Source organism: Phocoena sinus, chromosome 10, assembly GCF_008692025.1.
Source record: "Phocoena sinus isolate mPhoSin1 chromosome 10, mPhoSin1.pri, whole genome shotgun sequence".
Taxonomy (NCBI): Eukaryota; Metazoa; Chordata; class Mammalia; order Artiodactyla; family Phocoenidae; genus Phocoena; species Phocoena sinus.
Window position 1 is genome coordinate 69,627,095 of NC_045772.1, and position 11,455 is coordinate 69,638,549.

At 32.5% G+C, this 11,455-nt stretch overlaps 1 protein-coding gene across 1 annotated transcript in view; it reads left to right on the top strand.

The window, feature by feature from the left end:
- The window catches only part of ADAMTS20 (ADAM metallopeptidase with thrombospondin type 1 motif 20), a 208,422-nt gene extending 201,768 nt beyond the window's left edge, over nt 1–6,654 (top strand). The window contains exons 38-39 of the mRNA XM_032645453.1: nt 3,645–3,749; nt 6,148–6,654. Coding sequence (XP_032501344.1) covers nt 3,645–3,749; nt 6,148–6,237 — 195 coding nt within the window. The 3' untranslated portion in view covers nt 6,238–6,654. The remainder of the gene's footprint in view (nt 1–3,644; nt 3,750–6,147) is intronic.
- Nucleotides 6,655–11,455: the final 4,801 nt, after the last annotated feature.

Below are 11,455 nucleotides of genomic sequence, written 5' to 3' on the forward strand. Positions count from 1 at the left end.
CATTGATCTACATGTCTCTCTCTTCACCAACACAGCACTGTCTTGCTTATGATAGCTTTATTATAATAAGTGTTAAAACAAGGTAGTGTGGAGCTTCCCTGGTGGCGCAGTTGTTGAGAGTCCGCCTGCCGATGCAGGGGACACGGGTTCGTGCCCTGGTCTGGGAAGATCCCACATGCCACGGAGCAGCTAGGCCCGTGAGCCATGGCCGCTGAGCCTGCGTGTCCGGAGCCTGTGCTCCACAACGGGAGAGGCCACAGCAGTGAAAGGCCCGCATACCACAAAAAAAAAGAAAAGAAACAAGGTAGTGTGGGCCCTTCAAATTTATTTTTTTTCAAACTTGTTTTAATTATTTTAATTTCTTTGTCTTTCAATATAAATTTTAGAATCAGTTCTCTTATTGGAATTGCTATCTATAGATCCCATTCACAATAAAATATGTGGAACAAACTTTAAAATTGTAAAACCTAATGATATAATGGGCACATATGAACCAACCAGTCAATCAAAGAAGTGGAACATTAAAACTTGCATCTATTTCTGTGCTTTCCCTCTGCCTTGTATCCATAGCTACTTTTTCCTTTGATGCAGCTAATTACTCAAGGGCAGACATTCCAATCTGTTGAATTCTTAGGTCTTCTGAATCACCTTCCCTTCCACTTGTGATTTGGCTGTTAGAATTTTACTTCTTATGATGGTCTCTTCTAAAAAATGTCGAGAGTACAAGAGGAGATAAACTTCATACTACTTCAAAAAAGCATATTTTTTAGTTGATACTATGTCGAACTAATTTTTCAAGTTAAATATTAGGTTTAAGGAGGTTTAAATTTTAATCTTAAATAAAGTAATGGAATTGAAATAAGTAATTAATACAATTATTCAATCATTTATTACTTCTAAAGTTCCATAGGAATGTACCAGTACCTTTCTTATGGCACCTATAATTCTCTACATTGCATCACATTTATTTATGTGTATATCAGATTTAGTTTCCTCCATTTTATTAAAATATAATTGTCATTAAACATTGTATTAGTTTAAGGTGTGCAACATAATTATTTGACTATGTATATATTGAAAAATTATTACCACAATGGTTTTAGTTAACATCCATCACCTCACATAGTTACAATTTTTTCTTTCTTGTGATGAGAACTTTTAAGATCTATTCTCTTAGCAACTTTCAAATATACAATACAGTATACTTAACTATAGTTACCATATTGCACATTAATCCCCAGGATCTTGTAAAACACCCTCACCCATTTCCCCCTCCAGCTCCTACCTCTGGCAACCACCAATCTGTGCTTCACTTCTCAAACCTAGAGCAAAACCTCTCTCTGTATTGCAGTAGTGCTTCATACCAAGTCTGCCACTCAGTTAATTTAGAAAAAAATGAGTGAAGTGTATTTTTACCTCTGTCAATATCATCCCAGAGTTCCGTTGAATTGTTTTGCCATTTCTTTGAGATTGTATTATGTAGCTTTTGAACAAGGACTAAAGATGTAAACAAAGATCATGAAAATTAGTCTGGAGAAATGAAGCAGCAGATATTTCTAGACCCAACTCATTGTGTTAATGACCACCTAAGTCTCTCAGTACTGTAGTCAGTTGGATTTTTGTCTTTCCTTTCCAGCTGAATGCTTCCAAGCAACCTTGAGCAGGGAGGTAAAGAATAAATGGAAGTGTAGACTATTAGGTTGTGAAAACATTGCATTCCCCCAACTGGGGCACTCAGTAAGTGGCTAGTCACAGGAAACCTACACCACAGAATATAGTTTCATTTCTTTTATTTGGTGAGAGGCCTATTTATGAGTTAAGGTGGGATGAAGGTATTCAGTGCAAAACCTGTATGAGATGACTAAGTATTAACCAGTAGAATATATCCTTAGAATTACTTCTTCTCATTCAAATATTTACTAATATAAAATTCTGATGTGTGTATCGTTAGTGTCATTCATTATCACAAGCATGAAGGATTTAGCTGTGTATTAACTTTTACAATGCTAAAATTTAATATTTATAATGTTGCACTTCATTCATCCATTTAAAAACACTTACTGAGTGCCTAGGCCTTCTTTTGGACTCTAGGAATACAGCAATGAAGCACACATACAGGTCATATTCTAAATTTCATAACCAAATGACGTATATAACAATTAATTTTCTTTGAAATTTATCTAAAACAAATTATTTCTATTTTGGGGGAAATTCTCCATATATTATTATTGTATTATAAATGTATTTGAATCTCTATTTTGATTTTAAATAAGAAGTATATAAGATTCCTAAGAAATCTAACTTAATAAACTAAACTGATACATAACTTTTTAGCAGTTGTAATAATTCATATTATAAATATATTTGAAATCTATTTAGTTTGCTTTTATGACAAGATAATATTTTCATTGACATAACATAATCTTTAATGTTTTATCACTGTCTTGCTCAAGATTCCTGAGTCTTAGGCCATAGGATATTGTGATGTGATCTAAGATTGTCCTAATATCGCTCTAAATCTGTATGTATATTAAACATTGGCAGTAGGCTTAATTAGCTTTCATTAAGTACTTCAGCTTTTCAGTGTATAATTCTGTACTGCAAGATCATATACATGTGCCACAAATTTTACCAATTTTAGTCAGGCACTTTCTTAATTAACAGATATTTAAAGGTTTTTTTAAAATAAATTTATTTATTTAATTTTGGCTGTGTTGGGTCTTCGTTGCTGCATACGGGCTTCTCATTGTGGTGGCTTCTCTTGCTGCAGTGCACGGGCTCTAGCGTGCAGGCCCAGTAGTTGTGGCGCACAGGCTTAGTTGCTCCACGGCATGTGGGATTTTCTCGGACCAGGTATTGAACCCGTGTCCCCTGCATTGGCAGGCGGATTCTCAACCACTGCGCCACCAGGGAAGCCCTAAAGTTTAATTTTTAGCAGAGATAGTCTGGAATATTTTGACATGAAACTGGTTCTTGTGTCTTGAAAATAATTCGATCATAAAGCCACTAGGGGGCTCACATACCATGTGTGTATGTAAATCGTGGCATCAGACGTCCACATAACACTTCTGGGCTCTTAAAAGCTCATGATAGCTGGGACAATAATATCACATTCAGTAGTTTTGTGTGGTAGGTTAAAAAGTAACATTCTTAACACAAAAGGTAAGGGCACAGTAACAGAAGATTCTAGGAAATACATTAAACAGGTGTAACTTAGGGAAATTAGCAACGAGGGGTCAAAAATTGAAACTGGAGAAATGTTAAAGTCTGGTTGGTATCAATCCCTGTGAACACCCATTCTGACTGGACTTGCTGTTGCTACAGGAGCATAAGCTCTAGCTGTCAACCCTAGAGTCCTAGTGTTGGACAGAATTACTTTTGCACAAATAACATTATCTGATATTATTTCAGTTGTCTCTTGTAATTGAGAAGACTTATTTGTAATCAATTTAAAAAGTCTTTAGCCTGTTCATTTTCTTTAGTGTAAGATTGTATCAATATTGTTTCATTTTCTAAAGAAAGAATCTTGAAAACCAATTTGAGTCCTTTCTTACATAATTCCAATGCAGGTGTTTCCAGCAAAGTGGATGCTTAAATATTTTATGAATTCCATCTATTTTTATTTTGTTTTGTTTTCAATCCAGGGACAATTCAGCATTAATTTGACTGGAACTGGAATGAAGATATCCAGTACAGCAAAGTGGCTTGCTCAGGGCACTTATGCCTCTGTCATCATTCACAGATCACAAGTAAGTCCTGCTGGACCAAAAACTCTGTCTGAAATACTTCTGTGCTGTGAACTAGCATTAAAGGTCCTCTACTTTAAATTTAGAGTTATATGAAGTTAATGACTAATGCATTATTGCATATGATGGGCTATATTACATATAATGAAATATAACATTAATTTATGAAATTATGGAATTGGGTTCATTTTTATTCATGTGCTTATGTAGGTTTTATATACATACACATTCATGTTTAGACTACATATATCTGAACATGAAATCAAATGCCAGAGCATATAGATTGAAGTAGCTCAAGTTTGGGGTTGATGGCTTGAAATGCAGGTACTTCAAAAAGAGGTAGTGCTTTTAGCTATACTCTAATTATTAAAGGTTTGTACGTTTTAATATTTCAAAGCGAGAGGTAACTTTTTGGTTTATTTACCTCACTACTTTGATTTAGTGATGGAGCTGAGGTTGGAGCCATTTGTCATTTAACAAATATCCTTTATAGGTTCTTCAAGAATTAGGAATATTTTTTTATGGTTGTATGCATATTTTCCTCTGTCTACCTTTATCTAGAGCACATTGGTATTTGGTTTTTACCTATAGCACAGGTATTATCTAAAGTAGAATCCATTTAATTTTGATGCTGGTATGGTGTACTAGCACATCCTCTTTATGAGATGTCTTCTAGTACTTGGAGTTCCCATGTCTTAGATAGCATGATCCTATCTATAGTAAATCAGGATCTACATTATAAGTGTCCTCACCTATATTGCACATAAATCAGCACCATCAACAACCCCCTGCCCACTCTAAGGTTTTATCATTTTTCTTTCTTTTGATAAACGTGACTTCTGTTACTCCTATTTATATGAATACTACTTATAAATGAAATTCAATTTTCTAATAATCAGAGACTAAAACATTATATTTCTAAATATTATGAAATTGTGTCTCAATTTATAATTAAAGAATTTAAATTTTTATTATTTCTATCATATGGGCAAGCAGTAGGCTTTTTAAAAATGGCTATTTCTAAATATTTATTTGGCAAATTTTGGTCTAATCCCTTTTGGTAGAATAATGGAAATAAATTAATTACCTAGTTAAAGTATATTCTGAGCAAGTAGAAAATTTAGAGAGTGCAATGAGATATTCTGACTTTATACAGCTTTTAGGTATCTTTTGGTTAAATGAGATCTGGCTGAGGGCAGCAGTAAAAATGAATATTTAGTACAATCATTACTTTTGCTTCTATTTAAGTTCTATTCTAAAGATTATTTATTTGTTTATTTAATTGAGAGTTTCTCCCTCAATCAAAAATTTTGCACATGAAGGTATTTCCTGAGATCTATTGCCTGGTGTGAAAATGAGACTTGTGAAACCCAAATGTACTTATGGAAATGCACACATATTTTCATTTCCCATTAAATTTAAGCAAGATTAGGGGTTTACTTATACGATCCGTTAGCGAACAGGAATGTATATAAATTGGAATTTTTACTGCCATTCCTTTCTCTGTTTACTCAGACTCTCTAGAGTTTAGAAAGCTTTTGAAAGGAGAGGCAACTCCAAAAGCCCCCGATTTCAAAATATTCTTCATCCTCAAAAGTTCCAGGAACCCAAAGTTTCCTTATCTACCCTCCTTCCTTAGATTAAAAAAACAAAAACAAAGCAAAACTTACCTTTTCTAGAAACTACAGGAGTTCAAGCTATTTTTGCTTTATCCTATCAAAATGCCTTTTGACTTTTGGACCTAAAGATGGAAGACAGTTTGGAAAGAAAATCTAGCATGTCCTGACCACCTTCTTCACCAGCCATTCCTCAGTAAGCAGCTCTGCTTTCCTAAAAAAAAGAAGAATCTCCCTTTTTTAGTCCTTGTCTAATTACAATTCCTGCTTTCAGTCCAGTTTTATTCCCCGCCCCCCCCATTTTATCACCTTCTAAATATTTTCTTCAGGCTGTGTTTCTAATGCTTCCAGGAGATATTTGAGGTTAATATGGCTTGGATTCAGTTAAGGTCAAGTTTGCGTACTATCTTTTTTTTAGTCTGTGAGAATCTTATATAAAATCATGGCAATGCTGGACAACAGATTGGGAGAGGTTTTAATAAACTCACTGAAGCAAATAGATATCTTGTTGAAAAATAAGTGGGTTAAGATGAATTGTCTAAATTAGAGTGTGGTTTATAATCATTAAGTAGATAATATGAATCTCACATTATCTAATTCCCATGACCACAAATTTCAACTAATCCTGAAATGGCATGACCTTTGACCTCAAGTGTAATTGTTGTATGAAACCTTGGCTAATTATTTCAACCGCATGATTCAAAGCATTTGCTTTTTCTGCCCTGTGCACGCAGATATTAGCTTGTAACAGATTCTCCTGTATCTCTGCCTCTTCCTATTTTCAGGATGGAACCAAAGTCTACGGCAGATGTGGAGGGTTCTGTGGAAAGTGTATTCCTCACATGACTACTGGTCTCCCAATTCAAGTAATATGAACATTCAGAAGTGGGAAGTGTGTCCCAAAGAGGAGACATTTTCTGGAAACTGCAAATAGCTGGTGCTTGTTTCTTTACCCTTCCCTTCCTGAGATTTCCATATCTAAAATGTCTGTGCCTTTTTTTCAGGGCGCTTATCAGGGAGTCACATCACTGCTTAATTTTTCAAGGCCTTCAAAATAAACTGAACGATATGTGATTCTAATCTGGATCCTTAAAAGGATATAGTAATTTATGGTAGGGTATACAGGGATGCTTGAATTATACCAAGATAATATTGCTGTTAACAGCTTGGATTGGACCACAATTACCTTATGCCTATAAACACACATGTAAATCTCTGCTCTGGTATCCTACTGTACAATGAATGTTTATTCTACTTGTTAAAATGGAGCAAGTAAAAATTAGGAAAATGAACTTATTTAAAACTGCGATAAACATATTGAATCTGTCAGGTGAATAGCAAATCAATAGTCACATCAAAAAAGTACATAGCCATTATACTTTCTACTGATACAGCTTAGATATTTTGTTTTATGTTTCCTTTAATTTTTAATTGTGCATTATGGTGCTTGAAAAAAATCATCCTAAAATATGGTATAATTTTGTATTTAAAATATATGCTTTGGTTAAATACTAAATATGAAATTTTGTGGGAATAATACAGAAGAAGATATGCTATAGTAGAATTTGACTTAAAACACCTACCTCTAATTTGATTGTACTTATAAGAGCAATACATTGTTTTTATAATGTGTATATTCTATCATGTCTTTATAGATCCTATATATGTATATGTCTACTCTTAAAAAATTAATTTTCTCACAGTTAAGTACTATATTTTATTAATCAAGTAGAAAAGTAAGAATTATTGACATGTTGAAGATCCTATTTTGGTAAACATAAAATTATGTTTACATTTGCAAAATTTTTATTAGAGACGTTCAAGTTATTTCATATCTGAGGTATCTCAAAGCCAGAACATAAAAGATAGTATAAAAATTAACTATTCATGGACAAATTCTCAGGTATTAAGAGATTTTTTTCAGGTGAATAATTTGTGTATTATATAATAATGTGATTTTAAAAGAATCATAGACAAATAATATTTTTCTATGGCAACCTACCTTATAAACCAAGAAAACTGAATCTACTAATGGATTTTTGCCAGTAAATAGTAGTGTACTAGTTTTGCCCACAAGGTTTTTCTTTTTCAAAGATTTATTAGGGGTATATTGTACCATATAAGGTACTAAAGCAATTTTGTGCCAATGTGGTTAGATAAACACTTAGGGATCTCTGTATCAGAAAAGAAGTATTTTGCACTATGTGCCTGAAACCAGTTACAAACATTATTACAAAATGTGTAACATTTTCTAGAAATGTTTTTATTCATAAGTAAAATCTTATAATTTATAAGCATTTAAGTAATAAACATATTTGTGTGATATATTAGGACTTTGTTTTCATTTTCCTTACAGGTTAAAAAAAAAAAAAAGAATTCTTCACCAAAAAAGTCTATAACTCTAAAATCACTACAGAAATTCTACAAAGATTTTATTCAAATTGTTGCAGCTGGGATGGAAACAGCTCCTGTCCAGTGTATACCCTTCTCATGGAAATAATGGGCAGGAGGCTGACAAAAATTTGCAATGACTTCAAAAGCTTCTGTTCATAGAAGGGGTACCCATGTATACTCATATTCAATTGGTCAACTTAAATCACATGACCAAATCCTAGTCAATGGGGCAGGGAAATATACTACCTCTACAGTGCAGGATGGCCAGACATATGGAAATGAGTGAGGACTCACAATCCTCTCCCAAGGGAGGGAGTAGATCCTTTTGAGCAATAATATGTTTCATCCATCCATCTTAAACTTCCCTAAAAATTGCCAAATTACTACTTTCTAAAGGGGTTAAATCAAGTTAAATTACCACTGGCAGGGTGTAAAAATTTTAGAGTATCCACATCCTCAGTGACATGTGAAATTTTTTTCTGATCTTATGGGGCAGAGCATAGTATTTCATTGTTTGAATTTATATTTATTTAATTACTAGGTTGGATGAAGATCCTGTCATATATTTTTTGCTATTAGGTTCCTTTTTCTGAGAATTGCTTTTTATATTTTTTGTTCACCTTACCTCTCCGGTCCTCCACCTTTCCTGCCTTTCCCCATCCTCTAAACTCCACCCCCCAATAAAAAAAAACAAAAAAGGAAAGAAACAAACATATAAGGGAGTCAGTTTTATGTGAATGTGATTTAAAACATTTCAGGATCTCTTATCACAAAGCATGCTTTTTGCACTGTACCTTAGTTACAAATATTACTATGCAGTGTATAGTAGTTTTTCTATACCTGTTTATCATTTAAAGTGAAGCACCCTCTACATCTATTTTACCTATTTTTCCTACTCCTTAAGGGGAAAAGCTTTCCCTGATCATATCAAAGGCCAATTGCCCATCTCTGCTCTTGATTTCCTCCCACTCTGAATTACCCAAGACCTTTCTCCGCAGATTATTCTCTCTCCTTTTCCTTTCTCTCTCTACTGGCTCCTTTTTTCATCCAGAAACCGTGTTCACCTCTCTTATATTTTAAAACAAAAATATGTCCTCCTCTGCCACCCCTATTCACTCTCTCTTCCTTTCACTGTCAAACTTCCTAAGAGAAACAGCTATCCTCATGATCTCTTCATCTTTACCTTTCATTCAAGCGTTGGTCCATTATAACGTGGTTTCCAGCCCTCAATATTTCATCGATACTACTTTCGCTAAAATCACAAATGAATTCCTAATTGCCAAGCACAATTATATACTTTGAGTTCTTTTCCTTTTGATGTCTGAATAGCGTTTGGCAAGGGTGAGGGAGAGTTCCATGAAATATTATGACAATAGCTGAAAGTATTGTCTATCATGGTACATATTTATGTGCACTTGAAAATAATGTGTATTCTGCAGTAATTTTTTATAGGTTTTATGTAAGTAAATTATGTCAAGTTAGTTTTTCATATTATTCAAATATTTTCTGTATCTTTTTTCTAATTGCAGTATCAATTACTGAGGGGTACAGTTTTTCTAATTGTAGTGTCAGTTATTATAGTAGTGTTATAACTGTAGAGTATTAATATATAATAATAACTGTAGTGTCTGTTATTATTATATTATATATTGAGATATTTTTCTAATTGTAGAGTCAATTTTTTAAAATTATATTACTGAAAATGATCACTTATTGATTAACTTATTCTATTCTATTAATAGGATGTTAATATTAATATTCTATTAGTCTTACAAATGTTAAATTCTTCAACTACAATTGTGAATTTATCTATTTCTCCTTTTAATTCTGCCAGATTTTTTCATGAATTTAGAAACTCTGTTATTAGGTACATACATGTTTATGAGTGTTATGTCTTTTCAATGAATTGACCCTCTTTATGAAATATTCTTATATCTCTAGTGATACTTATTGCCTTAAAGTCTACATTGGTATTAAAAGAACTATCTCAACTTTCTTTAAATTAGTGTTTGCATGATATATCTTTTGCCATCCTTTATTTTTAACCAGCATATATCTTTAAATTTTCTTTTATAAATAGCATAGAATTGTTCTGTGTTTTTTCATTTTTCAATCCAGTTCAGCAATCTGTTTTTTTCTTGAAGAATTTAAGACCATTTACAATTAATGCAATTATTGATATGGTTGGATTTAAGTCTACCTTCTTGTTATTTGTCTTTTATTTGTCTCATACATTCTTTCTTCCATTGTTCCTCCTTTTCTGCCTTCTTTTGAGTTGTTTAGTTTTGTATTCAATTTTATATTCTCTTTTTATGTTGGCTTCTTTGTTTTATTTTTTTAACGTTTGCCCCAGGGATTAACCTATCTTATCCCACACTTTCTCTACCTTACATAAGATTATTTCACATTATTCTACACTTTAAATTCTTACATTTCTCTCAAGTATTAGCTCAATATGACCTCCTCCATCAAGATTTTTGTGGACCATTCTGCCAGGAACACTTTATTTTTAATTTCTCATGTATTCTATTCCTTTCTTACATCACTTATTATTTATACTTAGTATTTGATTAGAGTTTTGAACACTCACTCTATCTGCTCTCCAAGACAGTTATTTGAGTGAAAACTGACACTGGCTTAGCCACTATTTTGTGTTTGATATTGAGAGATTAAATTAGATATGGATACTTTACTCCTTATCTAATTTAATCTTTACAACAATCTTATGAAACCTCACCATTTTACACATCATTTTATGTAACAGCAGAAACATTTAGCATAGTACATATATGTCCACACATAAAACCTTTCTTTTTATTCTACTGTATTCTTTGCTTAAGAACAGAAACTATGTTTATTCTCTTCTGAATCCCTCACAGCAACTATCAGAGTGTTGAATATAGCATAGATTTAATATTTTCTTGTCAATTAATTAAAATATTCAGCAATTCAAATCCACATGAAAATATATGAAAAAATCTATTTGAACTATAATTTACAGATTTTTGGTGGGATTGATGTTTTAAAAAAAGTGAAGAGTCATCCCAAAAATATGTTCAGGAAGATACAGGGTTTCCAGGAGTGATCAATCATGTTCCACTGTGGAATTTGGGAGGCCAGCCTAGAAGTAAACAATAGCCATCATATTTTTTCTCATGGAATAGACCATGTAGGTCTGCTTTAATTTATATATTTTAAATTGTTTTAAAAATACTTAACACTACGAATATTGATGGAAATATAAGAGAGTAACATAATTAACAGTCAATTTTGTAGTAACAGCTTATTCACCATTGAGTGTAGGCTTGAGAAATACAAAACTATTTTTATAATGTCTCAATAGTAACAAAAAAAAATAGAATTGATGTTTTATTTTACTCTTCCTTGATGTCACTCATCAGGTAGGCTATATCTTGGCTATTAAATATAGCTATTAGTCAACATTGGTGATTGCATCAACTTCTAATTTTTAAACATGATTATTCTTTTCAAACATAGAAGACTTACAGTTTTCCTTGTTAATTTTTTTCTAACACGTTAGCTCATATCTTTTAGCTGACAAGTGTCTAATTAAATGTTTTGCTTAAAGGTAAATAATAAGATCTAATTAATGCATTATTTTTGTTACATTTTTTTAAGATAACATGATTATTTTTGTTACACTTATCCTATTTCCTTCTGTAATGACTCATCTCCTTT